Source organism: Hirundo rustica, chromosome 11 (genome assembly GCF_015227805.2).
Source record: "Hirundo rustica isolate bHirRus1 chromosome 11, bHirRus1.pri.v3, whole genome shotgun sequence".
Lineage (NCBI taxonomy): Eukaryota > Metazoa > Chordata > Aves > Passeriformes > Hirundinidae > Hirundo > Hirundo rustica.
The window spans coordinates 17,992,302-18,015,532 of record NC_053460.1 but is presented as its reverse complement, the minus strand read 5'-3'; the positions used below and the strand labels follow the sequence as shown (position 1 = coordinate 18,015,532).

The window sequence follows — 23,231 nt, the reverse complement described above, 5'->3', positions numbered from 1 at the left end:
GAATGCTCTAAACAATGATTAGACAGTCAAAACGTTGTTTTCAGGAAAAATGAAAAGATTTGATGAACTTTATAATTGCTTGGTAGTGATCTGTTAAATCTACACAACAAACTATGTATCTGAAAGCAATTCTGATCTTTTTTTAAGTCAGTTCTCATCCTTATTCTCCTTTGATATTCTAGCATTGATTTGTCTGGAGGTTAACACCTAGCATAGTTCTAGAAACCAAGTAGTTCTTGGACTTCTTACTGCTAGACCTTTCACTGTGAAAGCTGGGATAGTTTGGCTCTGCTTCTCCTTGTGTTGCGTACATTAGTACTACATACAAAACCATTGGCGACATGGAAAATACTGGTTATAACTACTGATACTTACCATGGCTCTTACTGTGGCAGATCTCCTAGCAGCTGTGCAACTAAATTGCAGTAACGCAGCCTTTGAGAGTCTCCTTTGCTTTGCCTGAAGGAAAAATAGGCTTAAATTTAAAAAAAAAAAGAAAAAAAGGAAAAGAAAAAAAAAGAAAAAAAAAAAAGTACAGGCAAGTAAATTTCTTCACTCTCTCCTTGAGAAGTACAGGTCTTTAGGCAGATTTTCTTGTGTAAGAAGAAACTGTATTACCTTTCTCTTTAACCCATCAGTGTATGAACTTCCTGTCATCAGATAAAATAAAAGTAATTATAATGAAGCAGAAAAAAAAAATCTGAATCTTTTTGCTTTTTTCCCATAGAGAGACTTTCAGTATTCCCTTGGTACCTCTTGGCCTAAAGGAAACCAAAGATGTAGACTTTACACTCCCCCTCAAGGTAAATTTTACATATGCATTTCAGAATGAACAGTTAACAGAGATAACTTCCAATTCAGATTCGTTTAAAGAAGCAGAAGTAATTTAAGTGCAATTTATTTTTTGTTTTTCCCTAAAATTAAGATCATGACATGTTAAAAATTAACTGCCAATTATTTGGGTCATTGCTCCTACCTAATTAGGACAAGAAGTCCAAAAATGTTACAACAAATTCCACTTTAAATTAAAGATAAAGAGTTAAACCAAAGAATAAAAATTCCTTCCCTAGTTTTGTTTCTAATAAGAGTATTGATTTTTGATGTAAGTGTGAAAGGAAGTAGTAGTGAAGGTTTTATTCAGCATAATGTAGTGATGCACCAACTTACACTAACCAGCATAGCTCAGCTGGGAAGCAGTGTTGCAGCATTAACACTGTTTGTTTGTTGACTAATACACTTTGCTGGCTACTTGAGCCATCTTCTGTATTTTCTGAACTATGCATTGTGCAATATAGATTTTTTTCTCATGGGAAACCATCTTATATCACTATAGCATTTTTCTCTATTTTTACTCCTGTGGGTTAAATTCCTTGGTCAGATCATGGTACCACTTCATGTCACTGCAGCTTTGTTATTTCAAGTGGAATTGCCCTAGTATAGCTCAAGAAGTTGGCAGTATCTTTCTGTTAACAAGTTTTTGTGGTCACTTGATCCCCTTGTTGTTTTCGATAACAAGGTTTGTTTGTCCCTTTCAAAACCACTAAATGTTGTTGTTTTAAAACCAATTGGAGCTAATGTAGTAGATGTTTGGTGCTACATTACAGTGAAATTTGTCTAAGATACCAAACCATAATTCAACTGTCTTATTGTAGTTTCATTGTTATATATTACTGTGCTATTGACTGCAAGGGAATAGACACCATTCAAATCACAACTGAATCAATTTCGTACTGTTTATAATAACTGCAGAAAAATAGTTCAGGATAATTTTAGATGTTCCAAGTTTTTATGTTTTTTTTTTCTTTTTTTAGGATTTTATTCTGGAACATTATAGTCAAGACGATTCAGAGTATGAAGATGAAATAGCAGATCTCATGGATCTGAGACAGGTAAGTTCAAGTAAGTTCAAATACAACTGTATTTTAATATACAGTTGTAAATAACGTTTGTATGGAATCAAAATATGACACTTTTACTTAGAGCTTACTGTACTCTTATTGACTTCATTTCTGAGACGTGGTGCATGAATCTCCACTGTCGAAGAGCTTTACAGTCTGAGTAAAGAAAAAGTGAAGAAACAGATGAAGTTATGTGAAATGATTGAGCTATTTCTGTAAATTTGTAAATGTTGTTTATCCAAGACTTGTCTTGCCTACTGTTTTTTATTTTCCAATATTTTAAATTTAGCAGGGAGGGTGTTGAAGTGGATTAATCTGGCAAAATATTGTAGTAGAATGGTGGGTATTTCTAACTATTGTTTGTTTCTTGTTTTATGCTAGAAACATAAGCCTTCTCTGTAGCTTTCATAAAATACCTACAATCTTTATTTAATTAACTTTGAGACTTGCCAGATGGATTGTTTGCTTTTTTAAAGGTTATGTGCTACTTGTGTGCAGCTGAAAAACTTTTGGCGTGAATCCATATGGCTTTAAGCTTACTGTTCTCAGATTCCACACATTTCTATGATATGCAGAAGCCCAAAGGAAGCAGAGCTTTATCTTTGGGATTTCAGTATTCATCCTGTAACTCAACAGAATGCACTTAATTTTAATCTATTGTATTTCAAGGCCTGCCGCACTCCTAGCCGGGATGAAGCTGGCATTGAGATGTTGATAAGCTATTTCCTGCAACTTGGTTATGTAGAAAACAGATTTTTCCCACCCACCAGGCACATTGGAGTTTTATTTACGTGGTAAGCGTGGAGTTCATGTTTCTCTTTAGTCCTTCCCCCGACCCAGAACACTGGGTAATCATTAGCTGTATTTTAATCTGAAGTATGTCAGTGTGTGTCTCCTCTTGAAGCCCTGCAGTGTGTGTTGTCAATTTTTTTTATTTTTTTTTTTTTTTTTTTTTTTTAATTTAAGAGTAAACCTGAATACAATGCACCCTTTGCATGCTTAAGAGTGAAACCATTGGCTAGGTTATGATTTGGGCTACAGGTTAGCACAAGGGAGAAAGAGAGAAGATAGTCTTCATTTTGGACAGATACAGATGTTTCCGAATTCTCAACCTAGGTGTACAAAATGAGGACAAGCCGTGGGGTCAGACCTTAATTCCCCTCCTTCAATTTGTTAGGAAGACCACTTGGGCCAGAAGAGAGAAAGGAGCAACTTAACTTTTTATAAGGGAGTATTTACTACATCTGAGAGCAAAGTGTGACTCAGAATTCAAATTTTTTTATGATGAAAAAAGATGACTGCCATGTAGCCAAGAGGAACTGGTAAATTTCTAGTCAGAGCTGCAAACAGAAACTTCAGACACAAGCAGTAGAGGATCTGACTATGCCAGTGCTTGATCATTGGCAGCAACTAAGAGAGCGTAGCAGCACATACGGATTCTTCCTTAGCATGCTCTTCGCCTCTGTGATTTTTTTATGGGCACTTCTGAGTTAAATGTAATGACCTTATGGAGTCACTGCTGTAAGACCTGATGAAAATTCTCAAATAAAGCTGTTCCCTGGCTTGGGTTAATTATGTGGATTGTCCTTGCAGAATATAATGGTGTTTCTGTTCACCTTCGTTTTCACTGTAGCAGAACAGTTAAGAATTCCACTGCTCATTCAGAAAAACAGAATGAAAGTACTTGTTTTTTTCAATGGATTCTGCTAATTATAACACTTCTTCTTGTATTTGTTTCCCAAGGTATGATTCCTTCACAGGTGTCCCAGTGTGTCAGCAAAATCTGTTGCTTGAAAAAGCTAGTGTTTTATTCAACATTGGAGCTCTCTACACACAGATTGGAACAAGATGCAATCGTCAGACCCAGGCTGGACTTGAAAATGCTGTTGATGCTTTTCAGAAAGCTGCAGGTACACATCTGAAAATACTGGAAAGGTCTTCACGCAAATGTCCCCAGTCTCATTCTGATGTCGTACAGATTTCTGCATTTTCTACAGGCCTGATTACACAAAAAAGGAGGAATAGGGACATTCAAGAAGCCTAGTGAAGAGCTCAGATTATGCTTTAATTCACCACCTGGAAATGTAGTCTGAACATGCAGATAAGACAGTGAATACTGTGGTTAATGATTATTGAACTGCAGTTCAAAGGTCAGAGTTATAGCACTAGCATTAACTGCTTCATTCCTTGTTTCACTGCATAACTGCTTTTACCTCAGTGATAGCACATTGGTGTCAAATCTGTACAAGAGACAATTGACAGGTTTGATAAAAACCCTGTAAGCCTAGCTTTCCATAGGAGGGTCTTAAAAATTAATCTTGCTTTTTCCTCTGGTGAAAGTTGCAATCCATTGCAAGCTGACTACCTCTTTTCCATAGATTCCAAAGGCAAACACATTCAAAATAATCTCTGTTTCAAGCAAGGAGAAATAGAAGTTCTATTAAAGGGAATCCTGTCCCTTGAACTAACATGTTATAAAGTCTTTTGTTTTCATTGTGGGCTAAAATAGATTTTTCTAATTTGTTTTGTAAGTATCATCTGTGCTACACATGTAATCTGTGCTACAGATGTAATATTTAAAGACATGTCCTTCGTAATTAATATGTACTGTGAGATTTATTTCTGCACTAACATCTATGACTATGGGCTTGCACTGTATGGCAGCTAAAAGCTGTGGAGAACAGAGTTGACTTTTCATAAATCCCCTCCTTTGAGTACACAGCTATCAAAAAAAAAAAAGTGTAGTATTTTTTAATGTGTATTTAAAATAAATAAATAAATTCTTTTTCAACCTTCGCATTTCATATAAAAGAAATTTCAGTAGTTACGAAATTTCTCCATTTTACTGCTGCTCCTTCCATTTTGCAAATTAAAAAAAATCACTGCTTTTCACTTCACCATGTTTGCAGAACAGAATTCAAGCAAAACTGGAAAGGTGGTGTTTGCTACCACAGTTACCTTTGCAGGGCCCCAAAGCAACATGCTCAGGAGGCATTTCATTGTACCTGTGCATGGTGCTGTAACACTTCATTATGTTGGCAGAGGCGTGATCTGGAGTCTGTATTAACTGTTTCCCAGTGCTGAATGGAAGATGTTGCACAGAATTTATCCTCAGCCTAAGCAGAAATATGTTGAGAACAAAAAACTCCATGTTTTTTTTCTTCTATACTTTCAGTTCCTTTCAGTAGGGCACTCCATCAGTACTTGGGATATGCCTGGTAAATTTGGGATTAATTTTTTTAGTGCAAAAAGGTAGGGCCATGGCCATGTTTCAGATTTGTTTAATGGCATGTTAAAAATTCAGATATGAGTGTAACATGGAAAATCAAAAATCAGAGACAAAAAAATCGCATTTTAGTAGGAAAATACTGCACAACATGGCCTGAACTGAGCGTTCTGGCAAGAAGTAAGATTAAAGAAACTGGAATACTTAAAGGGCAGAGATCTCACTGTTGCACTTCTGCAGGACTGTCAGCATTAGCAAGCTAGGTGAACTCACTAAACCAGTTGGATGACATGCCTACTGAAGGTTACGCTCCCAGCCACGAAACTGTTACTCAGTATTGCACTACAGGCAGTGTTCGTTTGAAATGTTGATATATGATAAAAATTACTAATATTTTGGTGGAACCAAATGGCTAGAGAAGAATCTTATTTTTACCCTGTTAAATATATGTATTTAATAAAAAAAAAATTTAAATTCTAGTTAACAGGCATGGAATGGCGCTTTCATTGGGACACACAATGCACTTAGCAGCATCTGAAAATAGGATTAATATTTAATTAAGTTTATATGTTTGTGTCTTTTCCTTCTGTCCCGAGGTTTTACTACTGTCATCTCCTTATAGCTGTGGATTTTACTCTTTTTTGTCCCCTCTATAAGCCACAGCCTGCCACTCCCACATATAGGTCACATTCAGTTCAGCACAGTCTTATGGTCAATCACAAGAACTTTTACAAGCAAATTTGCAGGCAGTGCCCTCAAAATTTGCAGTTTCTGTTGCTCCTCTGAAGTGTAATTTTGACAGGTGTACTTGGGGATGTTTGATGGCAATGCAAAGCAAAAACTGTAGGTCAGTCTAACTTCTTATGAACCACAGATTCCTTCAGATTGCTGTAGTGCAATACTAGAAAATATCCTTTAAATCCTAATTATTATGGTACATGCTAGGAATTAAGTTCACTTGTTTATCTTTGTAATGCTGACAAAACCATTTTGTGATTGCAGGAGTTCTAAGCTACTTAAAGGAGACCTTTACTCACACCCCAAGCTATGATATGAGCCCAGCCATGCTGAACGTACTAGTAAAAATGATGCTCGCACAAGCTCGAGAGTGTGTTTTTGAGCAGATTGGTCTTTCTGGAATACGCAATGAGTTTTTCACACTAGTAAAAATGACGCAGGAAGTTGCCAAGGTAAAATATGGGACTTTAAATCTAGCCTTTAAAATAACTGTTTACAGTGCTGCGTTACTACTGCCTACAGCTTTTAGTAATATTAACTGAATTTATTAAATTTAAATGTCAACGACCATTACTGGAAACCAAAAATAACATGGGGCAGCTCGCAAAATACAGTGAAAAGCACAACCTTTCAGAAGATTAAAACATGAACAGACGGAATTTAAATATTATTTTAGAGTTGTTACAATTTATTTAATTCATAATTCATGGAGATTAACAGTAAATGTGCTGAAGGTTTTTTACAAGCTATTTATGTTGGTCTTTCAGACAGTACAGATTTCATCCACAGAACTACATATAAAGGTCCATGGGTTGTTTGTGTGGTTCCTTGTTAAGTATTGAACACAATCTGTCTTGCTTCCCAGCTGCTGAAGGGTATGAAAACTTAAAAAGCTTAATCAACAGAATAGCTAAATTGTAACTGAGGGAAAGACCTTGACAAACAGAGTCAAACTGGTACCTGCAGAGCTGTCTTGGGACTTGCCAGAAGATGGTGAGATAGGCTTGCCCCAGAAGGTAGTGTTAATACTTGATTGAGGTATGTACCAAAAAATCAGTATGCCATGAGGATATTCCTATGCTTTCTCAGCTGTTTCAGAGTAGCAGATACATAAGTGGTTCCAGACTAGAAAGACAGGCAAAGCCTTTCATACCAACCCTGTAAAGCCACCATGACATGTCTGTAGGATTGATCAGCTGCAGGGGAAAGATTTTTTATCCTGTCAGTTGGAGTAGTTTGATCCATTAAAGCAGCATTCACTGATTGAAAAGCTATTTCATTTCCTCTGTGTAAAGGATAATATCCCAGTTTTAATTAGAACACACATACTTCAGGCTAGGTGTGACTACTCAGTTTCAAAGTGTAGATCAAACCTACTGTTTGAATATGCTTCAGTCGTTTTTTCAACTGCATTAATGAGATATATTTGTAAATTAAAACCTGTTTATTATATGGTGGTTTTATTTAACTATGAAGCTATATAGATTGACTGACTTAGTCCCTCTGTTCTCGTACAAAATTGATTTACCTTTCTCTTGAGGGAAAAATCAGAGAAGACATTTCAAATGTTTTTCCAAACTTAATTCCAACCCATCCTAACCACATTTTTCCTCTCCTTTGATGTGATTGTGCATGAAATTATCTTAAGTCTGAATATGATATTCCTAATACCTCATCTTAAGTTCTTGTACTTCAATTATTTGCTTTATTTTAGGTGGGAGAGGTTTACATGCTGGTTAACACTGCAATGAATCAGGAACCAGTGAAGGAGAATATTCCCTATTCCTGGTCTAAGCTGGCACAAATAAAGTCAGACCATTACAAAGCTCTGGCACATTACTTCATTGCCACCATTCTGTGTGACCATGAATGTAAGAATCATACTTCCTTATATGTTTGTATAAATAAAAGTAATAAACACACCAACAGTTATAATTTGGTCTGTGAATAAGTTTTGGAACCAAGATCTTTGGTGCTTCAATATACATTTAATTGTGGTCATTTTCCCCACTAGATATGAGGCCGTGCCCTTTTTGTTTTTTGATAAAAATGTGAAAATACAGTAAACTTAACTTTCACAGAAACCAAAGAGAAGTTATATATCCATTGTATGCTACTAAATAGTTCATATTTTATCAATATGTGTTGGCATGTGAGTATTACCTGCATATTGTAAATGAACAAAACCAAAAACTTGAAATTCTTATTTATATACATGTATATAAGTATTTTACTGCACTGGGAAAGAATGTAGTAATAATTACACAATAAAGCACCTGAAGGAGAAGGGGACCAAGAGATGTGTATGCATGGCTAATGTTTTTTATCCATTATTCCAGTGCAGCCCGGTGATGACGAAGATCAGCAGGAGAAAGCCTTGTCCCAGCTGTATGACCACGTGCCTGAAGGGCTGATGGTTCTTGCTGTTTTAAAGGACAAAGTTCAGAGAAAACAATTAGGTAACTGCCAGTTTCACACAGCTACCGGCTACAGTTTGAAAATGATCTTGTATTTATTGTCTGTGGATGACAACCAGTGGTTTTTCACGTTTTCAGGGAAAGCGCATTTACGCCAAGCCATTGTTTACCATGAGGAAGCTCTGAGAGTCTGTGGGCTATGCAAAAAGCTTCGGAACATTGAGGTGCTCCAGGAGGTTCTGACAGCTGCACATAAGCGTTCACTTCTCAAATATGCTCAGCAAGAGACAGAAGACGACTTTCTAAGTCTAATTCAGGCTCCAGATATACTCCGTAAGTGTTCACAGCCAGAAACAAAGAATGCCTAACCATATGCAAATATGCTTTCATGGGGATACGCCTTTAATTGTACATATGAATACATAGAGAATGTGCTTCCATACCTAACATAAATAATGTAGAAGGTATATACTGTACCTTTGTAGAGTTCAGATTGCTTACATGTTCCCACAATCACAGATCGATATATTTTGATGAATATATTTTGTTAGAAAAGTTTTTATGGTATTTCTGCCTCTGGCAACTCTATTTTTGGGTAGATAACAATGGTGGTTAGTTAGAATCGAGCTCTTTTTGGTGACTATCTTGTGAGCTAGGAAAATGAGGAAACTTGAAAAGTTGAAGTTATATGGGGGAAAATTATAGTAACCCTTTCTTGAGCCCAACTCTAGTACTAGACTGGGTTGTTAACTCAATTTGACTGCTATTTTTTTTTTTCTACTTTAGTCTAGTTGATAAAATTTTTTCCTCTTTGAATGCAGTAGGAAACTGAATGCTGGTTTTAAAAACTTCTCAAAGAAAAATAAATTAAAGATAGGAATAGCATCATTTTGTTCAGACCGATTTTTTTTTTTTAAGTTTTCCATATTGATACTGTGAGTTCTGAAGATATTTTTAAGGCAGTTGTGGTATCTAACAAACTTACACAAAAATTAATTTTTCCACAGTCCAGTAAGAATTTAGGACAAATTCCTATCTAACTTGGAATGGAAGGAAAAGGAATTTTGATGTCTTTTAACTAATACTTAAAAAGAAAATTAATTTTGTTTTCTTTTTATTTTAGCTAAAACAGAACATAAAATAGAAACAATTGCTCCTCAGTTTTCCAAGGTGAAAGTTAAAGACTTCTTTCACAAGCTGGTATGTAACATATTAATGCTGCCCAACCTCTGTCATTTTGACAACAATGATAAATTCACTCTAATGTGAGGCAAGGGACACAAGTATTTTAGCCTGAAAAAAATGATCCTGTAGTAACTGAGTTTTTTTCAGAAGCCATTGGAGAAATCACGCCTAGCTTTAGAGGTGTAAGTCAGCTTGAGAGAAGGAAAGAGTAAAAGTGCCATTTCTGTACGGCTTGCACAACATTCAGTCTTGAAAACCTTAAAAGTCCCCTGAAGTTTCAACAGAAAATTGCACACAACTTAAAGGGTGGGAGAAGTACCTGGTATGTGGAGACAGGCATGCAGAACATGTGACACGCATGTGACACAGCCATTCTTGCAGGTGTCAGCGACTAAAAGGGACTGGGAGTTATGGTTAGGATCAGAATATGCAATGTTTCATGAATCAGTTTAGCTCCTCTGAAATGGAATAATACAGTCTATGCAGCCAAAAGATTCTGCACACCTTAACAGAGATCCTGGAACAACTTGGCAGTTGCCTTTATCCAACTCCATTTGAAGTATCAACTGAACAGTCATGAAATAGGACTTTGCATTTCCAGGGAATTAGCTGGAAGTGAACCTGAGTAAAATCTACAATAGATGAGCTTAAAGCATTATAACTTACAAACCCAGAAATGTTCATTTACAAGTGACAGTAAAGCATAATAGGCCTGCTGTTGTGTTACCTCCAGGGCCCCCTGACAGTGTTCTCAGCCAAACAGAGATGGACAGCTCCACGGACCATTTGCCTTCACCATGAAGCAGGAGAGCTTGGGTTCAGTCTAAAAGGAGGTGCTCCAGTACAGGTTTATTGTCTTGATCCAGTTTGTTCTGCAGCAGTAAGTACATTGGTGTGATAGCAACAATTTCTCTGCAGACTTGAGCATTAAAATGTACCTTTAGCTTGTTCATACTCGTGTATGGAATATTCATTGAGTTCTGTATTTAAGTGTAGTCAGTTCATATAATCTGAATGCCTTTTAAGTGCTACGTATGCTATATAGTGTTAAAGCACCCATATCCCCAACATCACGTGAAACTAGAGTTGATTTCTTTCTCTGTTCATTCTTAATAGTTAAAAAGTCACAAATAATAAAAGCAAATGTTACTTCCTGTCTTACTCAGGAAGTTAGAAAAGATAAATGCTTTAAAAAGTAGCAATAAGAATAAGGATCAGGAAGGGAATGCAAGGTGTAGTGTCTACCTAAGGAAAGAGGGACAAGAATGTTTTATTGGCTTGTAATGTTGTTCTTTTAGGGAAAATCCAAAGGGATAAAGCAGCATGCAGTGATGAGCAGCTTACTTACAGAAAAGGCAGAAGTAACCACAGCAGTACAAATAAAAATAATGAAAAGAATTAAACACTGCAGAAAATGTCTTAGCGGGGACAATAGCGTAGCAAAACACAGGCTTCATTTACTTTAGGAGAAAAGTGAAAACATAAAACCAGCCAACATTTGAATATAGCAGAATCACATCAGTGGTAAATCAAGAGGTCATTTGTGTACTTGGGAAAGTTGCACGTGTGGCTGGAGAATGGGTTTGTAGCATCTAAGAGGGAAATGCCTTTGGGACAGGCACTGTATGATGACAAAACCATTTTACCTGTCTTTATAATTCCAGATAATAACCTGTGCCCAATTTTTTTGACAGTCAGCAGGCCTAAAAGAAGGTGACTACATTGTTTCAGTTGGTGGCGTGGATTGCAAGTGGCTTGGTGTGAATGAGGTGCTGGAAAAATTGAAAAGTGTGGGAAAGCAGCCCATGGAGCTTGAGGTTATCAGTTGCCAAGATACAGCGGCATCTTTGGTATGTAATGAGACAAATATGTTTTGCAGATTTGATATGCTAGAGTTTTTTCCCTTGCCTGCCTTCAGTTCTTGCATAATGTTTACTTTCATGTACTTTCAGATACCCCACTCAACCTGTGAATATACAAAGCCTTCAGATGTGTGTTCAGTTTTAAACCATCTGTTAAAACCATTGAGACCTAGCAAGCTAAGAATGCATAAGAATGGTTGGGTGGTGGGCTTTTTTGTAGTGTAGCTACTTAGATTAATTGCATGAAAAATTTCAAGACCTAGTTTATTTCCCCTAATTTGTACCCGAGGATGAAGGCATTACCCTGTTCAGCACTGGAAAAACCACTATGAAACAATAATGGAATGAAATAGAACATCCAAGACCACGTATTATTTTCTATGCACTCTTATTCTAAATCGTCTGGGACTTTTGTATTAGATCATGGATTATTGTCTGTATTTTTTTATTTTGGTGAACTTTTAACTGTCAAGTCAGTTACTAAGCTACTAACAGAAGCTTTAGACTAAGGGAAAGTCATCACAAGATTAAAAAATATTAAGCTCTAAATAACTCACTAGTTGTGGGAAAGAACCTGTAGCTTAGCTAAATCCACTGCTTCACGCCTTTAACATTCTCTGGCAAGCTTAGACACTCAAATAGTGTTGCCTGAGAAGCTATTAAGGTGTCCCTGCTGCTGTTAGGTTTTCTTGTTCGATTAAATTGGTTTTCCTTATTGAAAATAAGGAATTGCACATCTGCTATTCCAAGTTGCAACTGGAAAGGAAAGGGTAGAATATAATCAAATTGCTTCAGGGCAAAGCTAAGAGAAGACAGAGAAGGCTGTGCCTTTCAGGTACCCCAAGAGAATGTCACACAAGAGCTCTTATATTTGTGATCAACATAAGACCTATCCAAAGACGGCAAAAGGACTGCCCTTCACATCTGTGCGAGAACACTCTTGAGTCTACATGTGCAAAATGCATGTGCATCAGAGCACTCTGAAGGGCCTTGTGCTTAGTAATGTCATTAGCACAGAAAGCTTGCTGCAGTCTGCCCTGGAAAACAGTACCCTTTTGTTACTGTCAAAATTTTGACCCATTTTGGATGACTGATTCTTACAATGCTTCTCCTTTTCCTACAGCATAGCAAGAGTGCAACTTACTCCATGGGAATGCAGAAGACATACTCCTTAATCTGTTTAGCCATGGACGAGGATAAAATTGATCAGACCAAGAAAGCCCCACTAAAACTCCCTTTTCTAAGTTGGGGAACTAAAAACAGACAGAAAGCTGCAAGTACACTCTGCCTTCCTTCAGCTGTGGCTGGAAGTTCTCAGATTAAGAAGAAGCTTTCTCCTTTTACACTTTTGAATACAGAAAGTTCATTGTACTGAATCTTTCAGAAGTATCTGTTAATGTGACTTTTGTTTAAAATGTAGATAAAATTATTGATTAATTTTATCTTCATATGCATATGTATAAACTCAGACACAAATACTGTTGACTTCATTTGCTGTGCATTGAGCCACTTATGGTCAGAAGCTGGCAGAAACTGTAAAACTTAAGTATTTGAAGGTTAGAATGAAGTGGTTTGGGAAGTATGCAATAACAAGATGTAGATTATAGAATTGCTTACATGAGGACTGGACTCCTTTGGAGTTTCAAAATACAGTTATGACTGATTTTCCATAAAAATAGTCATAACTATGCTAGATGGGAGTTATTTATTACAAACTTGATGCTGAATGCAAAATAATAGGGGACACATTAACGAATGAGCCTGCTCCTTAAGAGTCAATAATAAATCACTTAACACTACTTTAAAGAATTACCTTAACAAACCACAGGTGAGAGGGAATAATACTATTCAGAAAAACCAGTCTTGTGCCAAGGGGCGGTGTCATAGAGTTGTGTTTTCATGCAGAGATGCTTCCTCAGAGTACTAGGTGTAGCCTACTGAATAGGTAATTTAATTCCGGAAGAGAATTAGAAGGCTTAAAATTTAAAAGGTCTTTTGAACTCCAAAAGGCTTTTACTCTGTTCTTTTTCTGATTTAGGTAACATTTTAAATGCCTGCTGATTAAATAGTTAAAAACAGGCTTTATTCCAAATGTTATTTAAACCTTAAGACTTGTATCTCACTAGTTTTGATAAAATGGATAGCTGTGAAACAAATCTCAAAATGGATATATTATATCAATTCAAGGCTACATTAATTGCAGTGATACTTTATCATATGAAAAAAGAAGTGCTTGTGCTAAGTGGCAGGATATTTATTTACTATCACATTAAGCAAAAAAATATCCTTCTGCCCTTGGAAAAATTCATGAGCAAGCTATATCTATAGTAAGGAGGGGGACAGAAAATAACTGGTGAGCATTTCTTTGAGATTCTTCTATTTCCTGAAATTAATTGAAATTTGCTAACACTGTAGTGTTAGTTAACATTGCCATCTACAGAGTAGATAGATACGTAAAATTTACATGAAAATCTGCATACTGGTGTAAACTTTTAGAGTTGTCATTTATTTTTAATTTCTTATGTAGTAGGTGTAAATATCTTGATGATGCTTATTTAAGAATAAAAATGAGAAGCTGCCATTTCAATAGTAGCTTTTTGATTCTGCTGCAGATTGGATGATAAAGTATAATATACAGGGTTTTGCTATTTACTGTTGCCATACCTCTTATGTATTTCTCTAATGTTGCTTACAGAGATCTAAGAAACTTTAAAGAAAAGTTCCTGTATTGTGCAATATCAACTAAAAGTTTAAAACTAACTTCCTTACAAAGAGTGTAAACATACTCCTAGTTTCCCTATAAATGTTACATAAAGCAATAATTTGTAAATTACCTGACTTGCCTATCCTTAGCAGTTACTTTTTACATGTATTGGTAGTAGTGCTTCTTCTACACGCAGCAGCTGCCAGGCACTGATCTGCACACCCCTGCCATACAGTATTCCATACAGTATTCCATACAGGTGAGATTTACTTCACCTGTGTGCTGAAATTGCTGTCCAAGTAACAAAACCTTTAGCAAAGTCACACCAATCACCCTTCCAGCTCTTCATTTCTCTTAAACCACTGTGATAGTCTTCCTGGAAATACTTCCCCTCTTAGCTCCTGAATAACTGTCTTTCCTTTCCCGTCATCACATTCACTTGTCCTTGAGGAAAGCTTGGCTTTTTAAATTTAAAACACACCCCTCAATTCAAGTACAGTTGCCATGCAAATACTCTTAGTTTTCTTTCAGCTAACTAAAGACTCTGTCTACACTGAGTGGTAACCAACAGCTCACTTAACTTGCAGTGAAATGAATGTGTGCCTTATGTTCTTGCTCAGACCACAGGAATTGTTATAACAAGTGTCTACCCACAAGGATGTATAACGTTGCTGCAAAGCCCTAAAAAGAAAAGTTAGCAATAGATTAGTAGTTCAGCCTGTGATTAATATTGTTACTACTTCAGTGAATTCTGTTCAATGCTTTGAGCACATGTCCATTTGTCACAGGGAAAAGGTGTTTGTCTTGCAGCATAATAGCCACATGCCTTTAGATGTGAAAGCCAGTCTTAATAGCCAAGTGACAAATAGAGGGAATAAAGGGATTAAGGAAATAAAGTCCCTTAGAGGGAATAAAATCTGAGCAGCCCCATGTATAAAGAAGCTTAAAGTATTCCCTAGTTGCCTGAAAAAAGTAGCATCTTTTTCAGTCCTTTTGGAAATTTCTGCTCTTTATTATTCACTAAATGAAATAATTACGGCCAAGTTACAGACAAATTTTTATACCAGGTACAGAATCAATATCAGGTCCAGCTGCTGTCCGTGCTGACCAGTGTAAGAGATGACTTTCAGAGGTGCCAAGGCTCCCACAAAAGGGAGTGGAAAATCCTACTCGGCTGCCTTCCTGCTGTGATCCAAACTTCCAAGTGGTATGAAAGATGCTTCTCACACACCTCCTCAAGGAAAACAGCAATTTTACCCTTAGAAAATAGGGTAAGAATATAACTTAAAATAAAATGCAAGATGTCAGGATAAACAATCCTCCTAACAAATTTTCAAAATACTAATACTGGAAGAGTAGTATGAATTACGAATTTTGTTCAAAGCTCCCCATATTATTCTCTTTGTAGTGTACATTATTGATAGTATAATTAACATATTAAAGTTGTAATTAATATATCAAAATATTTTGCAATTTATTATTAGTATGCCAACCTATATTCAAAAAAACAACATGAATTAACCAGTATTTTGGATATCAGGCACATAGGAATATATTTGTTAGCACCCTGTGAACTGGAGGGGTGACCAGAGAAATAAGTTAGTGTAGGAAAACCTGTATTCTAGGAAGACTTTCCAAAGGAACTCCAGAAAGTTATAAATCAAAGATGTTACTATAAAGCAGTATATGGCAACTTTTTAAAAACATGTAAGATAGTTGCAGTTACTGAGAAGTTACTATGCACATACTCATATGGTGTTTTTTTTTCTGGAAGAGCAAAGTAAGCAAGCATATTGCTCTTCCATTTTTTAACACAGATGGCTGAAAAAGACAGCTTTCTTGGGTTTTTTTTTGTTCCAGATAGATGCAAAATACTTTACAGACTTCTTTCCAAGGCAATCTGCCGCTTAATCTCTATGAACACAGCAGATGTAAAAAAGAAGCGTCAGAGTCCAGTTGTTGCTAGCCATGATTACAGAAATTAGCATATCATGTGATTATTAAAACCAAAATTTTATAATTCCACAGAAATCCCACAAGTTTTTGTTTTGCAAAATACCACTGCAGGTGCACATCAGGAGTGTAAAAAAGTATAAATCTGTTGTGCTACTGTTTGTCCAACGACTTGCTCGAGCTCACTGATGGATGCGTTACAAAGCCGATGGATGCTCCCAAACTGCTGCAGTAAAAGCAGAGCTTTTGTCTTCCCGACTCCGGGAATGTGCTGCACTGCCTGGAGCACGGCCGGTTCTGCCAGCTGAGCACGCTGCTTGCGAAGGAAGGGGTTGGCACCGCGATCCCGGCTCTGCTCCCGCACCTGCGGCCAAAGAGAGCTGTCAGCGACACCCAGCGCTTCTGCGAAAGCTCTGCCTCCAGGCTTCGTGTTTCATCTCAGAACAGCTCAATGCAAGCTCTAGGGAGTTTTAAAAGCAAGCTCCCTCCTTAGGTGTGCTCCCTTAGTGGATGAAGTTTGACAAAATCTTACTAGGAAACAATTTCTTAGTAGTAACAACAAATGAAAACAATTATTTTTGTCGCCTTTTTGATGCGGTCAGAGAAAGGGTAAAAAGAAACAGTTTTAAAACGGTTTTCCTAGCCTTAGAGAACACAAAATGTCAAGTTGATTTTGACAGCGACCTTTGCCTAATGCTACCTACTGGTACCTCAGTACAAGATTACATTTAAAAAATCCAGGATCGTATTCTTCAGCCTTTTTCCTTTGTTCCCAAATCAGTCTTCTTTCCACTGAACTATACTACCATATTACTGTTGCAGAAGATTTATTCCTTACATTCAAGTGATGTATCCCTTTAAGAGCCTATGTATTCTCTCTGAAATGATCATTGAGATCTACCTGCTTTCCCATACATCCCATGTTTTAATAGAACACAGAAACTTACTAGTTGAATAATAAGCTGAGAAGCTTCTCCTTGATTTGCCACAGGAAGCAACACCATTCCAAGTTCGAGTACAACAAGTTTTTGTACTCCAGAGAAGTACTGATCACTGATTTGTGTTTTCTCTACAATTACAATTCCCCTAAGACTGCTGGCCTGTATTGAAAGGAAAAAGATATTAGAAAAAACCTTGTTAATGACAAGTTAATGCAATATAACAGAGAAAATCTTTCAAGTATGAGCTGCCTAATAGCAAATCAGAGGAAGAATGTAAGTTGCAGCAACAGGACTGAAGTTTAATACAGCATTATCACACAGCTGCAGAATTTTTCAGTTTTCAGGTGAAAATTATCCCAAAAGGTCAGCTCCAAAAAAAACACAAGAAGAATGTTTTCAGAAGCATGGAATAAACAAATATCAAGTGAAAACTATTCTCTTTATATAGCACTTACATTTCTAAACCTAACCAATCTTCGTTTGAATTCATCCCCTGCAACCAAATCTGCTTCAGAAATAAGTAAAATGCAAGTTCTGTTTGGAAGATGAAAGTCCACCAGTCCCAAGCCATCTTCAAAGATGAGTCTAACTTTCCCTAAGGGTGAGATTGTTCGAAGAAAAAATACAGTAGTTAAAGGTATACTAACAATTACTTCACAGCACAGCCTTCCTAAAGTGTCAATAATTCTAGTGACTTCATTATGAACTTTATAAAAAGCCTTTTTTCCCTTTAAGTAAATTCATTACAAGCAGCCCAAACTACTGTGTGATGCCTTTACTAATGCAAGTTAATAACAGTTCCAATCTACAGATTTAAAAGTACTAGAGCTGCTCAGTGAACTCTGGACTTGAACAAAAATATCACAGGCTGTTCTGGAGGGATCATCGTAATTTAATTTGTTGTACCAGCAAGAGGGTAGCAGAGCATACGTGTAAATTCAAGGGAGTTCAGTGGAGATGAATATCCGCAAAGTCCCACAAGAGCAAATTCTGCTGTTCCCTCCAGTGCTCTGCAACTATGAAAACTGAGCTGATCGGATAGACGCATGACAAACAAACGGCATCTTCCAGCCTGCTAACATAGTCTGTTAGATATCTGTATCCCCACAGATAGGGGACCAGCCAGGCACAGAGTAAAGCCTATTCCAGCCGTTCTTAACATGCCTGGGCAGTAGAGGGGATTGTTTCACCTGACTCGCTTTTTCTCTTCCAATTTGTTTGTGCTTACCTTGTAGCCTTTGGGCTACCTCTGACCCTCTCCACTTCTCATTTCCAATCACATGCCCGTAAGGGACAACTATAGATCCTGCCGTCACAGGAAAGTTTGTTTTTGTTGTCATCAGACCTCCTTTAAAAATCCTCCTTCAGTAGCAGCTCCATCCTAGAAAGAAATGTGGAAAAATGGCAACACATTTTACAAACCTGGTCCAATCTTATAAATTTTAATCATAAACAGGATGCAATATTCTGGAAGAGACACTACCTCCCTCCTCAAACTTCCTTACAGTTAAGGTGAACATATGAAAATCGGCCAGCAACTCTCTTCACTTTAATACAGGCTGTTGTGTTGGCTCGCAAATTCCACTTACAGCTTTCCACCTCAATTGGAAAAACGCCTGACTTAAAACACAGATAGTGAAAAAAACCCCCGCATTGCGTTTTCCGTACCTTCGTCCACCCTTGCTGGGAGAAAATCTTCCTGAATTGCAAAGCCTACTCCAGAGGCACCTCTGTCCCTCGGCTGGTGGAAGCCTCCAGACCAATTACTAAAAGGCAATTGCTAGGAGAGACTGTTTTCAGGTTTGCCAGCTTTACGCGGTGCTCTGACTTGAAGAGGAATTGGGAGCCTCGGCGGCTAAGGCATGATGAAAGGACAAGCACCGGCCGTACCACCGCAGACACGCACGCCGAAACACGCGGCAGAGCGGAGCCGCTCTGAGGGCCGGGAGAGGCCGCACGCGGAGGGCCGGCGCTGCCCGGCCCAGAGGAGCCGCCCGCAGCAGACAAGGGCCCGAGGGCCAGCGGGGCCGCGAACCGGCAGCCGGAGGGCCAGCGGGGCCGGGACCCGGCAGCCGGAGGGCCGCGGGCGGGGCGGGCCTCGGCACGGGGAGGTTGCTACGGCCGGCGCGGGCTGAGTAAGGCGCGTGCCGACTGGCGGGGCGCGAGCCCGCAGCGAATCCGCCGCGCCCTTGTTCTCGAGCGGGTTGCGGGGGCGAAGCGTTGGAGGAGGGGAGGCGGCCGTTGGGCGGTGGTTGGAGCCGTCCCGATGGCGTTCCTGTTCAGCAGAGGGCGGAGGGGCCCCTTCGTGAGTATCGCTCCGGCTAGCGCGGGTCTCTGCTACCGTGCGGGGGGCCAGCAGCACAGCGGGGCTCTGGGCGCCACTGGGACGAGGGGCGGTTTCCGGGGCGGGCGGCCGCGCCCTGCGGCTGATGCCGGTGATCGCTAGGCATTTAGAAGTGAAAATCAGGGGGAAGAACGAAGCCCAGGCAAAGACGAAATGGTATCCGGGGGCCGGTGGGTTCGTTCCCTCAGTCCGGGGCTTGCCCGGCTTCTTCAGAAAGGCCGAGGTTGGGCGGGCCGGGGGCAGTTCCCGCTGGCCCCTGCGGGACGCTCCGGGCGCTGGCCAGGGCTGGCGCTGCTGCCCGCTCGCTCCCGGTTCAGTGCTGTCAGCTGGACCGATAAAAGTTCTCCATCGAAGGCTCAGAGCAGCCAAACGCTGTTGTGCGGGTTGTGTTCTTCCAGCGTACTTGAACGGAGATTTTATTGCTAGAATGAAATTATTGATCTTTTGCTGTCATACTTCTACCCTGGAATGACTTTTACTTCAGCTGTGTTCCCTGGGAGCCGTAGTAGGGTCATTCATAGTAAACGAAATGGTGCATGGCAGACAGACAGGCAGAATTGGGGAGCAGTGCATTTGCGAGACTGAGTAAAAGGGCGGTCTTTTAATGCACCATTCAATTATTTGATGTGCCTCTGTGTAAAAACAGAAATGTTTCCCAGTTCACATCTTCATTGTCCTGTTGGAGAAACGAACTAATGAATAATTGGGGGAAAAATGATCTGTAGCAGAAGTAGCAGGAACTTTGCCTGTTTCACTCCATGAAAAAGTAACGTCTGCCCAAAGGTGGTGGACTTTATTACGGCATAATATTTTCTGAGGCCTAGAGTGAGGACAAGAGGCAATTAGGACAAACTCAAACACAGACAATTCAGCTTAAACATAATTATAAAACACCATGGGGTGGTTGAGCACTGGACCAGGTTGGAGATACACAAAACATGACTGGACAAGACACCAAGCAACCCTCTTGTGATTGACCCAGCGCTGAGCAGGAACTTGAACTGGACAATCTCCAGAGCTCCCTTCCAACCTTAGCCAGGATATGGTTTCCTTCATAGTACTTTTGTAGGAACTCTGGTCCCATTTTTTCTGAGCTGGTATTTAATGGTATACCAGGTTTGGTGGTGTTTTTTTTTTTTTTTTTTTTTTTTTTTTTTTTTTTTTTTTGGATTTTTTTTTGGATTTTTTTTTTTAATTACTCTGCTTGCTGATAAAAAATGTGGGGGTTTTTTGTGTGTTTTTTTTTTTTTTTTTTAATTATGGTTGAACCTTTGACTACAAGACTTAGTGGTAGGTTTTTTCTTTCCGTCTAATACTGCTATGACTGAGGTATGACAAACTCTAGAAGAAAGAGACTAATATTGTTACTCTGAAGCAGCATTCAGATATTTTGAAAAACATTATTTTCTATCCCAGTTTTTCTTGTGTGTATATATATATACACACATATATATATATCTATATGAAAAAAATGATTAAGTTAAAATTCTGGTTTTGCAAACTGTGATGCAGTGGATAGAAATCATACATTCATGGGTCTCAGCAGCAGCTTCAACCTTGCCAGCTTTACATGGTGTTCTGACTTTTAGGAGAATGAAATGCCATTTCAAGTCTTCTGTTTACATTAGTTGCATGTAACTGTTCTTTCTTTTAATAATATTTTGCATTGTGAGTTTCTGTGCATATTCAGTTCTGTGGGTTTTTTTCATTGTGATCCTTAAAGTCATTGTCAACTAATTTTATTTTAAATCATTTAGAAACATATAGCTCATGGCCTGGTCCCTGCTGCTACCATAGCTCCTAAACCTGCAGTTCCCCGCACCCCTCCCCCTCGTAGTCCAAACCCTTCTCCAGAAAGGCCCAGGTATGTTTTGATATATTTTTTTAAATTTTTTGTTTTTTGTCAAGTATTGTAGCATACTAGAAAAGCCTGATTAGAAGAATTGCATGTCATTACAATACTTACAAAGCTTTTCATTAAAAGAATATATTTTTAAGGGGGGCATTTCCCACTCTGAACTTTTTTCCCCACTCCTAAGCATGGTAAATATTCAGGACAGTAACGGTTATGAACATGTGACTTATTTGAGTAAATTAAAGATGAATGGACTATTTAGAGTTAGCATAATTTTTAATTTGGCTGCTTCAGTGGAGTGTAGGACTGCAGCAGCACTAAGTGAGTCAGGAAATATTAGCTCATTAGAAAAACAAAATTAAACCTTGCTACCATACCAGGGGCTTGAAAAACTGACATGTAAAACCACGCTGGATTGGAAAAATGCAAATTATTTTTCTTTCAAGTTTGTAGTTTCTTACCGTTTTTATTCTATGTTTTCTCTGCATTTATTTATTTCAATTCTGATTGTTTTCCATGGTCTTTCTAGTGTCTGTAATGTTCCTACTTAATTCTGGTTCATTTCTTCTTCCTCTCTGGCCTCAAGTTCTTGTAATTCATTTTACAGTTCTCAGCATTTCACTGCTTTAATCTTAGTTACTACTTATTTTTCCTGTTCATCATACCCTTCTCTGTACTCCACAGCATCACACAAATAGGCACTTTTGCTTGCTTGTCCTGGTTTACAGTGTGCCAACATTTATTAACAACTTCAGAGTCATCAGTAAAAGGTTTAGAGCAGGGAATAATGGAGACAAAATAGTAGGACATGGAAGACCTTTTCAACACAACCGGGTAGTATTGTTATAGCTAAAGTGAATGCTAAATACTGTAAATTATTGATGTGAATTTTGGGAAAGTAACTCAGTATATTCCATGATTTTCATGCATGTGATTTGGGAAAACCAATAGATACTGTACCTTACTCTTGGATAGCTGCATTAAAATAGGTTGCCCCATTTTGTGCTTTACTTTGGGATGTAATAGTTTATAATCAGTCACACAGTATTCAGTAGTATTTATGCTTGTTGACTGTGAATGTTTTGCTTTGATTAAATAGTGAAGACATTTTGCAAAGGAAAAGATATAAAATGTAGAGCACAGAGAAAGTGTCAGTATTGCTTTATTCTGTTTTCTTCCAGGTCTGCTCTAGCAGCAGCGATCCTTACAACAGCACTCACAGGGCGCACTGTTGCTATTCCTCAGCCTCGGCAGCGATCGCTTTCTGAGGGTGATTTGACCCACTTGCAACAAGAGTGTTTGGAACCATATGCAGCAGTCACAGAGCTCAGAATAGGGTAATGTATACTTTCTGGTTTGATAACTTAAATTAGAAATGGAATCTCTCAGTGATCAATTCTACCAAAGAGTGGCAGCAAACTCCTGCTGTTACAGATACTTACTTTTTCTTACCACATCATAAATTCAGTGTGAAGTGTCTAACAATCCTTATTCCATTTCTTGTAAAATGGTGTCACACATACAATCTTAAGAGAGATTCGGATTGTACAGTAGTCATAAGTAAAATCATATACTATTTCTGTCAAATGATGATCAGTGTTACAGAATGGGATGAACTGAGGAATCACTTGAATTACATGTAGGATATTTCCTTTGTGCTACAATGATTATTTCAAACTATCTTTTTGGTAGAATTAGGAACCTTCTATCGCTAATCTGGCATTTTAAGATAGACAGGAAAAGATAGTACCAGTGTTAATTGTCTGTTTTAGTGTATACACACAGACTACTGTCTTGGAGATGGTTTATTATCCCATACTACTTTGGGGGTTTTATCAGTTTTGTCTAGTTTGTGCCCAGGGTGACTGCTGTCCCCTCCCACCCCCCATCCTCCCTGTCTCTGGGACTGTTGTGATGAATGGGAGCCAGGCTAGGGTTTCTGGAGAGAGTTTGGGGCGGTGTGAGAGGCAGCCATTCCCTTTCATTGTGGGCTGTTTGATGGCACACTCGCAGCCGGTATCTTACCGAGGATCCTGCTCTTCCTGTGGGTTTTGCCTGCTTCTTTTGTTTGGTTAGGTTTTTTTGGTTTTTTTTTTTTTTTTTTTTTT

General features: G+C 38.4%; 3 protein-coding genes across 4 annotated transcripts in view; 2 read left to right on the top strand and 1 right to left on the bottom strand.

Annotated features, from left to right (window-relative positions):
* Positions 1–13,913, top strand: part of RHPN2 (rhophilin Rho GTPase binding protein 2) — a 29,775-nt gene extending 15,862 nt beyond the window's left edge. Inside the window, exons 4-15 of the mRNA XM_040075096.2 lie at positions 728–803; positions 1,812–1,889; positions 2,568–2,692; positions 3,642–3,808; positions 6,127–6,314; positions 7,577–7,733; positions 8,202–8,321; positions 8,418–8,612; positions 9,403–9,479; positions 10,198–10,344; positions 11,159–11,314; positions 12,450–13,913. Of these exons, the coding sequence (XP_039931030.1) occupies positions 728–803; positions 1,812–1,889; positions 2,568–2,692; positions 3,642–3,808; positions 6,127–6,314; positions 7,577–7,733; positions 8,202–8,321; positions 8,418–8,612; positions 9,403–9,479; positions 10,198–10,344; positions 11,159–11,314; positions 12,450–12,701 (1,738 nt within the window). The 3' untranslated portion in view covers positions 12,702–13,913. The remainder of the gene's footprint in view (positions 1–727; positions 804–1,811; positions 1,890–2,567; positions 2,693–3,641; positions 3,809–6,126; positions 6,315–7,576; positions 7,734–8,201; positions 8,322–8,417; positions 8,613–9,402; positions 9,480–10,197; positions 10,345–11,158; positions 11,315–12,449) is intronic.
* A 1,108-nt stretch (positions 13,914–15,021) lies between these two features.
* On the bottom strand, positions 15,022–18,913 carry FAAP24 (FA core complex associated protein 24). The gene is made up of 5 exons (XM_040075097.2): positions 18,593–18,913; positions 18,153–18,305; positions 17,380–17,519; positions 16,931–17,083; positions 15,022–16,347 (listed from the first exon to the last, which is right to left on the bottom strand). The coding sequence occupies exons 2-5, from the start codon at positions 18,262–18,264 to the stop codon at positions 16,105–16,107; spliced, it is 648 nt and encodes a 215-aa protein (XP_039931031.1). The 5' UTR covers positions 18,265–18,305; positions 18,593–18,913; the 3' UTR covers positions 15,022–16,104.
* Positions 18,914–19,069: 156 nt separating this feature from the next.
* CEP89 (centrosomal protein 89) overlaps positions 19,070–23,231 on the top strand; it is a 43,464-nt gene continuing 39,302 nt past the window's right edge. Inside the window, exons 1-3 of one of the 2 annotated variants that reach the window (XM_058422108.1) lie at positions 19,070–19,229; positions 21,026–21,132; positions 22,305–22,460. In XM_058422108.1, the coding sequence (XP_058278091.1) occupies positions 19,191–19,229; positions 21,026–21,132; positions 22,305–22,460 (302 nt within the window). In that variant the 5' untranslated portion in view covers positions 19,070–19,190. The remainder of the gene's footprint in view (positions 19,230–21,025; positions 21,133–22,304; positions 22,461–23,231) is intronic. The other variant, XM_058422109.1, reaches the window with a different exon arrangement.